Source organism: Macrotis lagotis, chromosome 2 (genome assembly GCF_037893015.1).
Source record: "Macrotis lagotis isolate mMagLag1 chromosome 2, bilby.v1.9.chrom.fasta, whole genome shotgun sequence".
Classification (NCBI taxonomy): Eukaryota; Metazoa; Chordata; class Mammalia; order Peramelemorphia; family Peramelidae; genus Macrotis; species Macrotis lagotis.
This window is the reverse complement of record NC_133659.1, coordinates 13,076,661-13,093,842: the sequence shown is the minus strand read 5'-3', so window position 1 is coordinate 13,093,842 and position 17,182 is coordinate 13,076,661. Positions and strand designations below refer to the sequence as shown.

Sequence of the window (17,182 nt, the reverse complement as noted above, 5' to 3'; positions counted from 1 at the left end):
CATTTCTTTATTAATTGTTTTATGAATTAATGAAAGCATTTCTGTCATTTCCTCCCTTTCCTTTTCTTCTGAAATTGTGATATTTGTTTTTTATTCTCAAAGAAGACTATGAGGTGATGCCTCAACATGCAAATGAATGGTTGTGAATGTGGGGGGAGGCGATGTGCTAAGCCACCAACCTTGCTTTTGCCTCCAGAGCTATCTGGGTCCAGTGGCCATATATGACATAGGATGACTGGAGATGGCCCTGGATGCAAGGCAATCAGGGTGAAGTGACTTGCTCAAGGTCACACAGTTAAGTAAGCATCAAGTGTTTGAGGTCAAATTTGAACTCAGGTCCTCCTGATTCCTGAGCAGGTACTCTATTCACTTTGCTACCTTGTAGAGCATTTGAAAAGGAGTAGCTAGAAATCAAACTAGGTAAATGGGATGGAGCCATAGCGTGGAGCCTTGAATGCCAGGATCAGATTTTTTCCTTTTGTTAATTGGTCTTGGTGGGGGAGGGCTAAAAGTTTTGAAATGACCCAATCCACTTAGTGGAAGTATATTTGGAAGAGTACTTGTATGATGGGTCACTTTGGCTCTTTTTCTGTGCAATAAATGGGAAGGGGTGACCTGAGTCTAAATTTGGAGAATCAGATATCTGTATTTTCTTCAGCATTTCAGAGGAAACTACAGAGGGTTCTTAAGGAGTGGAATCCCATAATCATAATGGAAGGATGTGAGAAAGATTGTTTTTTATAAAAGAAATATTTTATTTATTTTGAATTTTAACAATTTTCCCCCTAATCTTACTCCCCCCCCCCCCATCCCCACAAAAGGCAATCTGTTAGTCTTCACATTGTGAGAAAGACTGTTTTCAGAATGACTATGGAGTATGGTTTGGAGAGAGGCCGACGAGGTTCTCCTTCCCTGGAGGGAAGGCTTCAGGAAATGGCTGGATGGCACGTCTCAGGGATAGTGACAGAGAGATTCTCATACTGGCCCTGGTTGAACTAGATGGTCTTGAGTTTCCTGCCAACCTTGAGATTCGGGACTTTAGAATGAAGCTTTGAAAATTCTGGAAGTTTTCCTTTTTGGCATCAGCAACATCAGGGTCTTAGGCTCAGGGTCACGTCAAGGACCAGAACTACTTATTCTTTAATCTGGGTTAGGTGGGACAGTGGACAGAGTACTGGGTCAGAGTCAGGAAGACTCATCTTCATGAGTTCAAAGCTGACCTGGGTCACTAATTATCTGTGTGACCCAGGGCAAATCACTTAACCCTGTTTGCCTCAAATTCTTCATCTGTAAAATGAATTGCAGAAGAAAATGGCAAAACACTCCAGTATTTTTTGCCAAGAAAACTCCAAATGTAGTCACGGAGAATCAGACATGACTGAAATGACTGGACAATAACAAGCAAAAGGCCTTTTGAAATAGCTATTTCCCCTCCAAGGTAGATAGAATGCTGGGTCTTAGGAAGACCTGAATTCAAATATGACCTCAATTACTAACTAGCCTAGATGATCCTGGGTAAATCATTTAAGTTTTCCTCAATTTCCTCATCTATAAATGAGGTTAATCATAGCATCTATCATCAAGGGTTGTTGTGAAAACGGAATAAGGTATTATTTATAAAGGGCTTAGCCCAGGGCCTGCCAATGAGTAGGTGCTTAGTAAGAGTCATTTAGTATATATACTCATCTTGGTGAAGTGAAGCTAGAATATACTAAAGATACCAGAACCTTGACTTGTTCTACTGAACTCAGCCTTTGCTATCATAGAATGAAAATGGCAGATGAAATACATCAAATTTGCATTTAGAATGGAGCAACATTCAAACAAAAGATTTGCTCTGTTACTTGTTAATTGGAAGACAAAAGGATATTACTCCAACGCAAGGAAACACAAAGCTTGGTGGCAGATGGGGCCCATTGGGTTCATTCTTTACAGCGATAGAATTGTCAGACTCTTTGACATGTTTTTCTTTGCCATCATTTTTCCTAAGATATGGAAATACTTTGGAATTGGGGGAACTGATTGTCCCTAATTGTCTCAACAAATGAGCTCTTCCATCACTTTCCATCATAGGCTCATAGAATTAGAGCCTGAGGGACCTTAGAAGCCATCTATCTCAACTAACTGCCTTTTTACAGATGAGGAAACTGAGGCCCAAGAAGGTGAAGGAGTGAGTCATAGAGTCAGGCCTTCTGACTGTAGTGCCAGTACTTTTGTCACTTATCTTGCAGCTTGTTCCATACTATCAAAATAACTTTATTTCCAGTTGGTATTTGAACACAATTTTTATTGAAGTCTTATTCTGGGCTGGATCTGAAGTTCAAATTTGGTCTCAGATACAGAATAGTTCTTTGGATCTAGAAACTACCTGCCTCAGTTTCCCCATTTGTAAAAAGGGAATAAAAATATCACCTACCTCTCAGGGTTATTGTAAGGATCAGATGAGATAATAATTGTCAAAAAGCCCTTTTTGTGTAGAGCCTGCCCATAGAAGGTGATCTGTAAGTGCCTATTTTCTTTCCTTTCTTGCCCTCTGATGCTTTCTCAAAATATGGAGCAGATCTTGGGTTCCAGATGATTATACTAGTGGAGCTCAGATATGAGTAGTTTGGCCTATGCTAGAAAGACTTTCAGGTCTGTGGCCTAGCTAAATTTGGAGAGATCCATTGCCAGGTTGACTTCACGGTGATGGATTCTCACCCCCCCCCCCCCCCCGCCATGGCTCCTCTTAGGGATCATTTGCTGAGTCTGAAAGCCACGTTACATCCTTTCCCTCACTGTACTTTCCAGTCAAAGTGGCCAAAGGTGTAGAGAAATCTCAGACTTTAGTAGCACAAAAATAAAAGGTGACTAAGAGAATGTAAGTAAATTACTGATCTGTCTGCACACATTTCCATTTATGTAACATTTAAAAAATTTTTTTCACATTACATATAAAATAATTTTTAACTTTTTTTAAATTTTGAGTTCTAGATTCTTTCCCTTCCTTCCTTCTACCCTACTGTTCCATTGAGAAGACAAAAAAAGTTGATGTAGATTATGCATGTGCAGTCATATTAGTCATTTTGTGAAAGAAAACAGACCAAAAAAAAAAAACCAAACAAGAAAAATAAAGTTAAAAATAAGAATGCTTTGGTTTATATTCAGGCTCTCTCAGTTCTTTCTCTCAAGATAGAATTTTTTTCATCATAAATTTTTCAGAATTGTTTTGAATCATTGAATCACTGAAAATAGTTGGTCATCAAATAATATTGCTGTTACCATGCACAATGATCCCCTGCTTCTGTTAATTCACTTTGCATCAGTTTATGTATTTTTCCAAGTTTTTCTGAGAGCATCCTTTTCATCATTTCTTGTGGTATAATAGTATTCTATCACACTCAGATGCCACAATTTGTTTAGCTTTTCTGTAATTGATGAATCCCTTCAATTCCCAGTTCTCTGTCATCACAAAACAGAGTTGCTACAAATATTTTGTACATATAGGTCCTGTTCCTTTTTATGTTTTTTGGGGGGGTTACAGTAGTAGTGGTATTGATGGGTTAAAGAGTTTGCACAGTTTGATAGCCTTTTGGGTATAGTTCCAAATTGCTCTTCAAGAAGGTTTGCAACTCTACCAATAGTGCATTAGTGTCTCAGTTTTCTCACATTTGTCATTTTTCATATGTCTGTATATGTAACTTTAATTGCTTTGTCTGAAAACTTCCTGTTTATATCCTTTGACCATTTATCAATTGGGGAATGGTTCTCAATTTTATAATTTTGATTCAGTTATCTATGTTTGAGAAATGATGTCCCTTATCAGAGAAATGATGAAAATTTTTTTCAATTACTTATATTTATTTTCCTGGATCCCGTTTGCCCTTCTTTTTATCCTACTCTCTCTCCTTTCACTCTGTCCATTCCTCCAAAAATTTTTTTTTATTTTCTCCAATCTGCCCTCCCTTCTATCAGTATCCCCTTTTTTCTTCTCCTTTCTCTACTATTTTCCCACAGCATAAGATAGAATTCCATAGTTAATGTTCTTTCTTTGAGTCAAATCTGCCTCCCCACCTCCCTCATCTTCCCTGTCCACTCTAAAAAGCTCTTTTATGCTTTTTAATATGAGTTAATTTACCTCATTATATCATTCACTTTTTCCTTCCTCCAGTACATTCCCCTTTCTCACCCTTAATTTTATTTTTAGATATTCATCCTATAATATTCAACTCATACTCGTGTCCTCTAAGTATACTCCTTCTTAATGTTCTAATAATGAGGAAGTTCTTGGGAGTGACAAGTACACATGTAAATAGTTTAATTTTTATTGAATTCCTTAATATTTTTCTTTCCTGCTTTCATGCCATTTAGATGCCCCTTACTTGCTTGTTTTTTTATTTAAAAATTTATTTAAGGCAATGGGGTTAAATGACTTGCCTAAGGTCACACAGCTAGGCAATTATTAAGTGTTAGAGGCTGGATTTGAACTCAGGTCCTCCTGACTCCAGGGCTAGTGCTTTATCCACTGTACCATCTAGCTGTCCCCCCCCCCCCCCGGATTATTTTTTTGAAAGATGATATCCAGGCTCTTTGTTTAATCATGACTTTCACCTAGTCAAATAATTCTTAAATTTTCCATGTCAGTTGTTTTTCCAATGACCTATTTCACAATTTCCTCTATTTTTCTTTCTTTTGATTTTGTTTTATTGCTTCCTGATGTCTCATGGAGTCATTAGATTCCAGGTGTCTAATTCTAGGTTTGAAGTCATTATTTTCTTCGGTGTTGGTGTATTTTTGTCTATGTAACCAATCTGTTTTTGAAGTTACTATTTTCTTCAATATTTTTATGCTTCCTTTACCAAACTGGTGATTTCCGCCCCCCCCCCCCAATGATTTTCTAGAATCACTGTCATTCTTTTCCCAATTTTTCTTCTCCCCTTCTTATTTGATTTTTATAATCCTTTTAATCGATCTCTTTTAGGAATTCTTTTCGGGCTTGTGACCAATTAACTTTTTTAAGGCTTTGGATGTACCAGTTTTGATTTGTCTTCTTCTGAGGTTGTGTTTTGATTTTCCCTGGTATCGTAATAACATTCTATGGCCAGAATCATTTTGTTGTTGCTGTTTGATCATTTTATTGCCTATTTCTTGACTTTTAACTTTAGTTAGACTTTTCTTCCTGGGTAGAAGGGGCACAAGACTCAAGAGAAGCATAAAAAGGTGAGTAGGAAAGAGAAATATTAAGGAATTCAATAAAATTAAACTGTTTATATGTGTACTTGTCACTCCCAAGAACTTTCTCATTATTACAACATTAAGAAGGAGTATACTTAGAGGGCACGAGTATGAGTTGCATATTATGGCATAAATACCTAAAAAATAAAATTAAGGGTGAGAAAGGGGAAAATCCCTTTGGATTTTTTGTGCAACTAGTTCTGGGCATCTGTAAACTTTCTGTTCTTCCAAGGTAGTATGATCTAAGGAAAGGTGAGATGTCTACTTTCCTTGTATGTGCTCTGGTCTATGAGCAATCACAAGGACTCTTTTCTGCCCTGGAACTAGTATTCCCGATCCCTTGGGTCCCCAAGCTCTGGTGTGCTAGTCCTACCCCTCCTCATCCGAGGACTATGACCAGGATCTGAGCAACAGAGAAAGCAAAGGAACCCTGTAATCTTCTGACCGGTAGTTTGACCATCTCACCATCTATGGGCTGAGGTCCAGAAACAGCCCCTACCACTATCGATTCTGTCACTTTTAAAGTCTGGGGACCTAGCATAGCCTGCCCTGCAGTCTGATCTTGGTGAGTTTCTGTCAACCTTCTAAATTTACTGGAGTCTTTCAGCCCATCCTTTGTGAGTCCTGAGATGCCAGAATTTCTTTTGAGGCATTATTTAAAGTTGTTTGGAAGGCAGTTTTGGAAAGCCCAGACAAGTCTTGCTTCTCCAAAATCTCAACTCTGAAGAATTTATAATTTATTACAGTTCTACATGAGGACGCTATTAGCCAGGAAGAGGCAGACTCTTGAAAGTATTATTCCACTGTAAATCCTATTTTTATCATCACACAATTGCCTGAAAGATATTGAGAACAAAAGTGAACATGGTTGCTATTGTTTATAAACTATTAGCAATAGATTTGATAGACCAAAATGCCACCTTAATGCTCTCCTGCAAAAAGATGTCTCTCCCACGTATATCAAAATGAAATAAGCATCTTGGAAAGATGAAACAGAGAATATTGTGAACTTCTATTATCTAGTATTTATTGAATAGTTTAAGGTTCACAAAACAAATAGGGCTCACAAAAAGTAAAATATCACAAATGTGATATTTGATATTCACAGCAACCTTGGGAGAGTTGTGCTATTATTAATCTTATTTTGCAGATAAAGAAATTGAAGCAAAGAGAGGTTAAGTGACCTGCCCAGGACCACACAGCTAGAAAGTGAATGAGGCTGGAATTGAATTCAGGTCTTCCTGATTTCAAACTGGAATTTTTTTTTCCAGTGTGCCTCCTACCCACCTCATAATATTAGGCAAGAAACAAAGCAGGGAGGTGTCTGTTTGCCAAAAGTGTTTATCCCTATAGAGCAGATCCAATAGAGGACAAAAATTAGGTGAAGCTAGCACTAATGTAAGCATTATCTGCATACCCAGGAATGGGATAGATTCTGTTCCCTTGCTCTTAGGTAGTCCCTTTTCTGAGGTTTGTAAACATCAGTCTGCTTTCTACTGTGATCTGCAGATGTGTGTGTTTGTGTGTGTGTGTGTGTGTGTGTGTGTCCATCCTTGGGATCCCTTGGGAGGGGGTCTACTATGCCAAATCATTGTCATTTTATCCATGATGTTCTTCAGTTCAGACAATGAACAACCCCCAACAAATCAATTTGTATTCTGAGGCACAAATAGTTCCACTGAAAATTTAAGAATTGGCTTTTCAAAGTTCACTCTGCATACAACTATGGCAACAACATTTATGTAGTGCTGACTATATGCCAGGCATTTCACAAATATTATTTTATATGACCTTAGAAAGGAAGGGTTAGTCTTTTTCTCCTTTTATACATAAGGAAACCAGGAGGCTACCGCCTAGGGTCACATCGACTAGTGTGAGTCTTCTTGATGACTCAAGTCTTGATGACAGGGCCAGTGTTATCTCCACTTTTCAACTTAGCAGCCTCAATCATTTGAAGTCCTTAGTCATTTGAAAGAATATACATGATCCTGACACCAAAAAGTTTGACAACTGCTTTTCTGTTCAGCTTTATCTACAATAGAGAAGCTAGGTAGTGGGTATCACCTTGTGAGAAAACATTTGGCAGCATTTCCCTCTGCTTCCCAGGGATGAGTTAGGACATTGTTTTTTCTTGAGAGATCCTTGTTCATCCTTAAGTCTCATTTCATTTAGACTTTGTCTCAAGACTTAAGCTTCTTCTATTATGAAGTATGGGTCTCTGGGTCAGGTAGATTTTAGATACGAAGTCCCTCCCAAATCTCGGCTGCTGGGATTCTATGACCTTTGTACATGATTTTGTTGGCCTGTTTCATGCCAGGTTTTCTGATACTATTTGCTTTTGAGCTCTTTCCCAGGCCTTAGCAGTAGATGGACAAATGTTTGTTCAGCACAAAAGGGAAATTTTAATGTCTCAAAGAAGCTTAGTTATTTACCACAGATCCTTTGGGGAGAGATGACCTCAGAGGAAGACTTCATATTCCAATAGCAATGATAAGGGCTGATAACCCCCATGGAGTCTATAGCATGAAACAGTATTTATGCCTTCTCAAAAAGGAAAGATAAAAGGAAGTGAAGAAATGGCATTAGAGATGAGTAATAGATTGTGGACTGTAGAGTCCCTTGTAGAGACCCATATGTGCAGTACAATGGAAAAAACTTTGGACTGAGATCCCAAAGACTTCTATTTTCAGTCCAATTCCATTTTTAATTATGTGACTTTTGACAGGCTGCTAATATTCCCTGAGACTCAGTTTTCTCCCCTGTGAAATGGAGTTTGATATATCAAGGGAGGATGTAGTTCTTTTTTTATGAGAAATAACTTACATGTTGTTTAGGAACAAACTCTCTGCAGTTTACCATGGTAATTCTCTAAAAAACATTAGGAGAAGCCCAAAGATCATTTCCTATCATTACTGAAAAGAAGATAAAGAAGAAAAAAGTCTAATCTGGAGGAGGAGTGTTAAGAAAATGTTAAGGAGGCAATTATCTGGAATGAAATGAACAATTTGGAAGTGACTTTACAGATGAAGATTCAAGAGTCAGCTACCACCATTTTGAAACTTTAACAAGACTTTGGTGGCAACATTGGTCATAGCCAGGATGTTGTAAAAAGAAATATATTTGTGTTTATCACTGCATATTTGCACAAACTCTCTTGACTTAAATTATGTCCCTTTTGTATTGATGAACAGTGATGTTTCTCCTTGATTAGAACCCATGGGTCAGCAACCCCAAAGCTAGCCACATTGTTTTTCTGTTCTCTAGTGTCTCAGGGTTTATGGAAGTTATTTAACTTATTTTCCTCTATTAAAAAAATCCAGCTCCTTCTTTTCCTCATGCAAAGGGATCAAGAATTCCTAAAACCAGCATTTAAAATGTGTCTTTTGTTTCGAAAATGAATGTGTGCATTGTCATCTTACCAGCATGACGACCTTATGATTTTACAGTACTATAATGAAAACCAGAGACAGGAAATGAATTGAGGAGGTGTCCAATTGTGTGTGAGAGCTGGAGATCTCCCAGTAGCATTCATTGTGTGAGATTGACTGTTCGATAGTTAATTAACACCAAGTCTTTCTACTTAGTTAAAAATAGTCACTCTTCTACAAAATTCACTTTGATTTGCTTTGGCATAAAAGAACTCAGGTCACTGCTGATTATGTGAATGTTAAAATTGTAAAAGGTAGGGTGAACAGTGTAATAGATTGGTGACAGCCAGTAATTGCATAATTGCATGTTCCATAAGGGGTTTTGCTACTGTCTATCTATCTATCTATCCATCTATTTATAATTTGCTGCCATAGTTCTCCCTTTAAATCTTTTTATTTTCTATTTCAGATATATATTTTTCCAGTTGCCATATCTTAGAACAAGATGCTTTTTCAAAAATTCTTTGTGGCATTGCTCCAGTGGGGTAAGTTTTTTTTTAAACCATTATGAAGTCCCATACTTTATAAGAGATCTTGCATCACAAAATCTAATGCTAAATCTCTTTATGTGAAGATTTGTCAGATATGGATAACATTTCCCCTCAGGTTTATTAGAGAGATAAAGTCTATAAGAGAAGGAAGACATATGCTTGAAAAAGATAATATTCCATTCTTTGTGACCACAAAACATTGGGACATCACATCATATTGTTTTAAAAATAGTAATATTGTGTCGTTCTTTTGAAACTAGACATTTTAGGTTAAGTGTTATATCAATTATAGAATGTATTTAAAATATAAACCTTATACTTTCAGAAAACCCATGGATGGGACAGTATGTATTTTATCACTTCCCACATTCTGTTATTCATTGTGAAAATCTAAGGTGGTTTTACATATGGAGCAGGGTAGGTGATTGACAGTTATAGTATTTCTTTTCTTCTTACCCCAATTGGAATATTATTGAATTCTACACATTCAAATCTGTGCACATTAAGGAAAAATCTCTGAGGAGCAGCTATTGATTATTTTACCTACTTAATTAATGAAAGACTTTGACAAACTAGAAAGAATAAAAAAGCAATTGATATCTATGTGCCTGGAATGGAATATAAATCTAAAGGTCAGATAGTTCCTGCCCTCATGGAACTTATATTCTAATTAGTGAAGATAACACATTTAAGGGAATGGTGTCTTAGGAGGACTGGAGATTATTTATTATTGGGAAATCATAGGATTGGCAAATAGTTCAGCAGGACAGTTCTTAAATAATCATTTTCTTTTTTCCCTTCACTAAAGATTTTATTTATTTTGAGTTTTACAATTTTTCCCCTAATCTTACTTCCCTCTTCAACCCCCTACAGAAGGCAATTTGTCAGTGTTTACTTAAATAATCATTTTCCAGAAGCAATGGTAGTGTTAATTTGATTAAATTTCTCCTAGCAAGAGGTAGAAAGTCTCTCTGTGTGTGTGTGTGTGTGTGTGTGTGTGTGTGTGTGTGTGTGTGTAAAGGACTGATTGGGCACATAGAAGTAGATTTAAAAAAATGACCAAGATGAAAGAACATCACTGGGTCTGAGATAAGAGTGTCTGCCTAGATAGAATGAGGTTTCTTGTAAATTAGGAATTTATCAACTGATGGAAGGTGAAATTTGTAATTTTCTCAAACCCATATCATGCAAGGATTAATTATAGTCACTAGGGATGGGTAGTCTGGGGAAGAGAAGACATAAGGTTGGCTTCAAGTAATTGGAATTATTCTTGTTGTTGTATGCCATTTGTTCTTATGTGTGAATTAGATATGAGTGAGGTAGAGCTGCTCAAAGTCCTTAGCTCTTCCAGAGTCATCGAAGTCTAGTGGGAGACAAAGGTCAAGCTCATTGGTGATGACCCAGAATTCAATGGGTGACCTAGGTCACTCTAAATTAATATCTTTTCAAGGTCTCAATGTGTCTGAGATCAGACCCATCTACCCCTGAAGAGTTGAGACAAAAGATGCCTCAATTTTTCATTAACAAAAGACATCAGTCTGGGAGGGAGAGACACTCCGAAATTTTGCCTAGATCAGAAAGCAATTGCTATTCACACTCATCCTAAACAATAAGTCCAAGAGAAGAAAGAGGAAGAGGAGGAGGAGAAGGAGGATGAGGAGAAGGAGAAGAAGAAAAGATGAAGAAAAGAAAAGAAAGAAGAAAAGGAGAGAGAGAGAGAGAGAGAGAGAGAGAGAGAGAGAGAGAGAGAGAGAGAGAGAGAAATAATAGCAGACACCAATCCAATTTCTGCTTGATTTAGTGCTTTGGATCCCTGGTAAAGTCAGTTCGTGTAAAATGTTCTCTAAAGAGCCTAGCTCATTCCTTCTCTGGGGAATCACAAGCTTAAACTTGCCCCACTAGAATTGTAGTGAAGTCTATGTTTCAGAATACATGCAACAAGGTTAATTCATACTGCCTGATCTGGAAGTCCTGTTTTCTTTCCTTTATGCAGATCTCTTGTCATTGTTATTTGTCTTTCTTGGAAAAGGATCAATGATATGTGGATGTTGTTTTGACTTGTGCAAGAATCGGATACGAGTGGGGCAGAGCTGGGCAATGTCCTCGGCCTCACTCTCTTCCAGAGTCATTAAAATCCTGTGTCAAGACAAAGGTCAATTATGAAATATAGATAATAGGCATCCTGCTTGACCTCTGAAGGCAGAAGCAGGAGTAGTGAGTGAAAGTTACAACAGCAAACCATTAGAACTATCCAAAGGTACAAGGGATTGCCTGGAGATGTGGGAAGTGGCCTCTCATTAAAGGTCTTTAGCCAAAGGCTAGGACAGCTAGATGGTACAGGGGGTAGAGCACCGGCTCTGAAGTAAGGAGGACTAGATGTTCACTCATTGTGTGGCCTTAGGCAAGTCACCTAATCCTGATAGTCTCACGTCCAGGGCCATCTCCAGTGGTCCTGATCCCTAGCTGGCCATTGGACCCCGATGACTCTGGAGGAGAAAGGGAGTGATCCTGCTCACTCAAAGCCAATTCATCTGCATGCCATGGCATCACCTAACTGATGTCATTGTCTTTGAGGATAAGGGACAGACAGCAACATCAGATGACCACTTGTAGAGTACACTACTGAGTAGCTCTTGTCTAGGTAGGGGCTTGGGAAAATGACTTCGGAACTTCCTTCCAGTTTTGATTCTGTGACTCTTCCTTCTGAACCTCTGCTGTGTTTGACTGTAGACTGTCCTGCTTCATTTATGTACTTTCATGTTAGATGGCCTTGCACAATCATTTCTGTCTCTAGAAAATGCTCCTATACAGACCCTCTAAAAAGTAACCTTAGGATTTCTAGAGACCGTGAATGTGATTATTTTAAGGTTTTTTTTAAAAATTATTTCTTTTAGATAATGATGGAGTTATTGTCTAAAGAGCTGGCCTTGAAATCTGGCAGAACAGACCTAGATTCAAGTACTGCCCCTGATTCATTCTGTTTGTGGACCCTGGAAAAGTCATTTCTCCTTTCCATGATTTAATCAACTCTAAAAGACTCATAGTCTATAGACTAGGTGCTGATCAAAATTAATGGGAGTTTCCTTGTTGATAATTCCCTAAATTAATGAAATTATAATTCTAATTTAAAAAATCATTCAGATCCCCCTATCAACCCGTCAGCATTTGTTAAATTTGACCTTAGACACTTAACTGTGTTTCCCCAGGCAAGTCACTTAATCTGTTTGCCTTAGTTTCCTCATTTGTAAAGAGGATATCATAGTAGCAGATATCCCTCCCAGGGTTGTTGTGGAGATCTAATGAAATTATAGTAATAATAATGTTTGTCCTCCATTCTCAAAGAAAACCATGACATCAGGGAGGTGATGCCAGGAAAAGCATATGAATTGGATTTGAGTGAGGGAGGACTGGGCTAAGTCACCAGCCTTACTTGCTCCCGCAGAAATGAATTAGGAAGATTGGAGATGGCTCTGGATGCAAGATAACCAGGGTTAAGTGACTTGTCCAGGGTCATAGAGCTAGTTAGTGTCAGTCCTCTGAGGCCACATTCAAACTCTGGTCCTGCTGACTCCAAGGTCAGTGTTCGATCCACTGCTCCACCTTGCTGCCCAATAAAATACTAATAAATTACTTAGCACAGATGACAATATGTTGTTTTGCTCAGAATTACCTCTGCAGTGAGATATTCAAGGCTCCCCAAACAAGGGGTCCAACATACCAAAGAAAGAGGCCAGGAGTTCCAGACTGATTTTATAAATACTTTAATAATCAAAGTGGGATACTTACATCAGGGCAATCTGGGGCAGTGGCCAGACAACGTAAATGGATCCCTGCAAAAGATCCTCCAAAGCTCTGTTGTAATTCTAGAAATCAGATAAAGGGAAGGGAAGTTATAGAGTATGTTAGTATAGATTGGCTGATATGTTGGGGTTTAGCTCAGCACTGGGCTTGGCTCCCAGACACATGGACGCCCTCTCAGTGCTCTTTGGGCTGACGTCCAGGACATGCAAGGTCATATACTGAATCGATACAGGTTATGTCCTAGTTAGTAGGTTTTTCTTTTGACTTTATTTCTTTTGGTTTATATTATTCGTGGCTTCTACTGCTAGAGATAGAATTATTATTTTTGTTATTATTATTGGTTTTGCCAATAAGGACCCCACAATGTGAACCTTATTTCAATTGTGAAAATATTGTTATTTAGTCATTTTCCCCTTAAATTTGATACTGTGACAACATTTAGATTTTCTTGACAAAGATACTAGAACAGTTTGCCCCTTCCTTTTCCAGCTCATTTTGCAGATGAGGAAACTGGTAAACAGGATTAAGTGATTTGCCCATACAACTAGTAATTGTCTGTGGCTGGATTTGAATTCAGGAAGATGAACATTTCTGACTCCAGGCTTGGCATTGTATCCACTGCACCATCAAGCTATCGAAAATAACTAATTTTTGTTGTGTACATATATATATATATATATGCTACATATATTTATACATTCATATATGCACCCCCTTTTTCTCCCTCTCTCTTTTTCTCCCTGTCACCCTCATTCCTTCTCTCTCCTTTCCCTCACCCCCCAAAGTAATTGGTAGGGAGATCCACTGGCAGGCCAGAAGATCATGAAGGGCCTCCCATAGGAAGATGAACTAGTTCTAAACTTTCAGTTTCCCCATTGGAATACTCTCAGTTGAGACCTTTAGGTGTGATCAAGTCATTGGCTACATAGAATAATGAAAAGGAGCCAACCTTTAGCCTGGCAGCTGCTGAACCCCTATTATGCAAGCACAATTCCATATGAGGAATAAAACAACTTTTCCTAAGGAAATGAGTTGACAGTGTTGAACCTTCTTTTCATTCCACGGACAAAGTAGTCACTGCTTTTGTAGAGTCAATCTCTTTGTTACTTCATTGTACTTTTTATCCCAGTTTCTTTGTCAAGGTTGTGAGGTTAAGGTTAGGGTTAGGCTTCAGCTGATTCTCTCTATTTGGGGTTGAAAAACTTATTAGAGCCAATGAGTCATATTAGATATTCTTTGTTTTGTTAATCAAAAAGAAGCAACCAAATAAGACAACATGATTACCCTTGAGAGAACAACTGATTATAAAACATTTGTTGGAAAAAAAAGAACACGTCAGAAAGAATATCACAGGAGGGTTTTACTTTTAATAAAAGGCCTAAAATAGCTGTTGTCCATTCAGATTTAATATGCTGAATTTGTCATAAGCCATTGACTAGCTAATGTGTTTTTAATGAGTTGTATTGTTAATTTTTTTTGTATTAGTGGAATTTTTTCTCATTTCCGGTATTTCGTATTCATTCTCTTTTTTTTCTATATAAAAGTAAGACAGGACAATCCAGAACTAATTATCTAGACAGAGTTTTTAAAAATTCGTTTCGAAAGCTTTTGAAACGTGCACAGACACTTTTTCCATTTTCACTAAGATCTCTTCAGCTTTGTTCCCCTTCCTGTAATGGCCAGATTGTGTCCTAAGGGAGTCCGCACTTTGATGAGAAGTTTTCCTTTCCTATACTCTTTAGATTTAGGGAGAAGTGGAAAAGGTACTCAGTGTGTACAGTAGGTAAGTATAGATGGGCCATTGATTTTCTCCATACAAAAGACATGCTTAACAGACACAAGGCCGACGAGTAGCATTAATTGAAGACAAATTAGGAAGCAGTAGTTTATCACTACTCTTATGCTTTTTTAAGAAACCAGTACTTAATATATTAATATGTGATGCATTTTGTGAGACTGATAAGGAGGCATTTTATGTTCTGGTCTAGCTCTGCATAAAATAATTCACAGTGTCTGGTAGATCTGGCCAGAAGTTCATCAGTTTCCCTCTCATTCCCAAGCTTTCATCATCAGCTGATTTCAATGAAAGGATTCAGGCTCTTGGGACCTCTTGGCTTCACAAGGTTGATTCCAAGGTTGGGCATACCCATTCTGCCATTACTATTTGGTTATCCATTTACCACCATCTTCTTTGCTTGGTTTTGACTCTACTACCTTCATCAGCCTCTCCTCTCACCCCCAAAAGCTCATTACCAAGAAATTCCTAATTATGGAGATTGTTTCAGCCTTGGTACTTAACACCTCCCCAATATCTTCAGTTGCCACTCCTACAGAAGATGCCTTTTATAGAAGACTCAGAATCCCAGCTAGCTCTTCATCTGTCATCAACTGGTCTGCTTGATTTTGACTCATTCATGATTCTCATTCCCTGAAACCAAGTACTCTCTGCCCTCTTTTTTATCTTACTTCTGTGTATTGGATTCCCTTATCAGATTGTAAGCTCTTTGGACATAAGAACTATCTTTCTTTTTCTAATTTGGATCTTCAGCACTCAGAACAGGGTTTAGCACAGGCACCAGAGGTACTTAATAAGTTTTTGTTGCATTAAGTTTATTTTACTCATGATGATGATGTTTGTCCTTCTCAAAGACGATCATAATATCAGGGAGGTGATACCATGACAAGCACATGAATTGGATTTGAGTGAAGGGGCCTGTGTTAAGTCACTTTGTCCTCTAGAGCCCCAGGTCCAAGGGTCAGAGATGAATCAAGATGACTGGAGATGGCACTGAATGCGAGGCACTCAGGGTTAAGGGACTGACCCAAGGTCACACAGCTAGTGAGTGTCAAGTGTCTGAGCCTGGATTTGAATTCTCATCCTTCTGAGTCCAAGGCCAGTGTTCTATCCATTGTACCACCTAACTGCCCTCATTTTACTCATGCTTAGGCAGGGAAATATAGAGTAGACAAGATAACTGAGAACCTCAAGGCTCAGACTCAATACACCTGTATGAAGATTTGCTGTTGCGTCTGTGTTGGCAATCTCTGTGACTTGGGGGGTAAACCAAAGGGCAATGTTCTTCCATTGAAGTCCAGCAGGTTTGACCTGTTTGCCACACAGGACCTCTAAGGAAGAAGGAGAGCTCTTAAAACTGATTTGGTTTCTTTCCCACCATAATCAGGGATCTAAGAGACTAGTGAGGAGATTATTTGAATATTCCAAAATGCCAAGTACTTCAGCATTGAGTCAGTACATGTGATTCATCAAGAGTTCAGACAGCCCAGTCTCTGCCCCATGGGGTGTCATCTTCTTTACATAAAAAACACAAGAATAGCTATCTCTGAAGTGTGCATAAAGCAGATACAAAACAACTTTGATGGAGAAGTCAGTAGGAGCTAAAGGAGAAAAGGGCAAAGGAGATGACCAGGAAAGGTCCTAAGTTGAAGGAAATGTTTGAGTGGAATCTTAAAAGAAAGTAGAGGTTCTAAAAGACTGATATGTGGAAGGTGTCCATGTCAGGCATGAGGGTCAGCCAGAGAAATGGTAAAGAGATAGGAGAGAGATTGTCATGTTTAAGTGACAGCAAATCAACCAGAGTGACCAGGCTCTAGTAGATATGGGAGGGAGTAATGAGTAAGAAACCTAGAAAGAAGGCTAGAATGCAAACACTGGAGCTTCACACGCCAAAGAGAGGTACTTGTAGAATAAGTGATTAGTAGTCATTGAGTAGCTATTGAGTTATTGGTCACTTTAAAAAAAACTTCTTTGGCCCTAATATAAAAACTGGCTAGTTTGGGGAGAGACAAGGCAGGGAGAACAGTTAGGAAGCCATATTAAGAGTACAGGCCTGGGGCAGCTAGGTGGCACAGTGGATAGAGCACTGGCCCTGGAGTCAGGAGGACCTAAGTTCAAATCCGGCCTCAGACACTTAATAATTACCTAGCTATGTGGCCTTGGGCAAGCCACTTAACCCCCATTGCTTTGCAAAAACCTAAAAAAAGAAATCCAAATACAGGCCAGAGTGGTAGAAGTCTAAGTGGGGATCTAAAAGAATTGACAAGATGACAAAATATTGAACGTGTAGGGTGAAGAATGAGGAGTCAGTGGCTCCTGTGACCAGAAAGATAGTGGTGAAACCCACAGTAATAGGGGAGTTCAGAAGAGGATTTTTTTGGGGGAGGTAGATCAGTGATTTCTAGTTTGACTCTGTTGAGTTTGAAATGCCTATGAAACATGTAGTTTGACAA

The 17,182-nt window shown here is 38.4% G+C and overlaps 1 protein-coding gene across 1 annotated transcript in view; it reads left to right on the top strand.

Annotated features, from left to right (window-relative positions):
* Positions 1 to 17,182, top strand: part of LEPR (leptin receptor) — a 136,263-nt gene that overhangs the window by 56,045 nt on the left and 63,036 nt on the right. The window contains exon 3 of the mRNA XM_074221246.1: positions 9,052 to 9,127. Within this exon, the coding sequence (XP_074077347.1) occupies positions 9,088 to 9,127 (40 nt within the window). The 5' untranslated portion in view covers positions 9,052 to 9,087. The remainder of the gene's footprint in view (positions 1 to 9,051; positions 9,128 to 17,182) is intronic.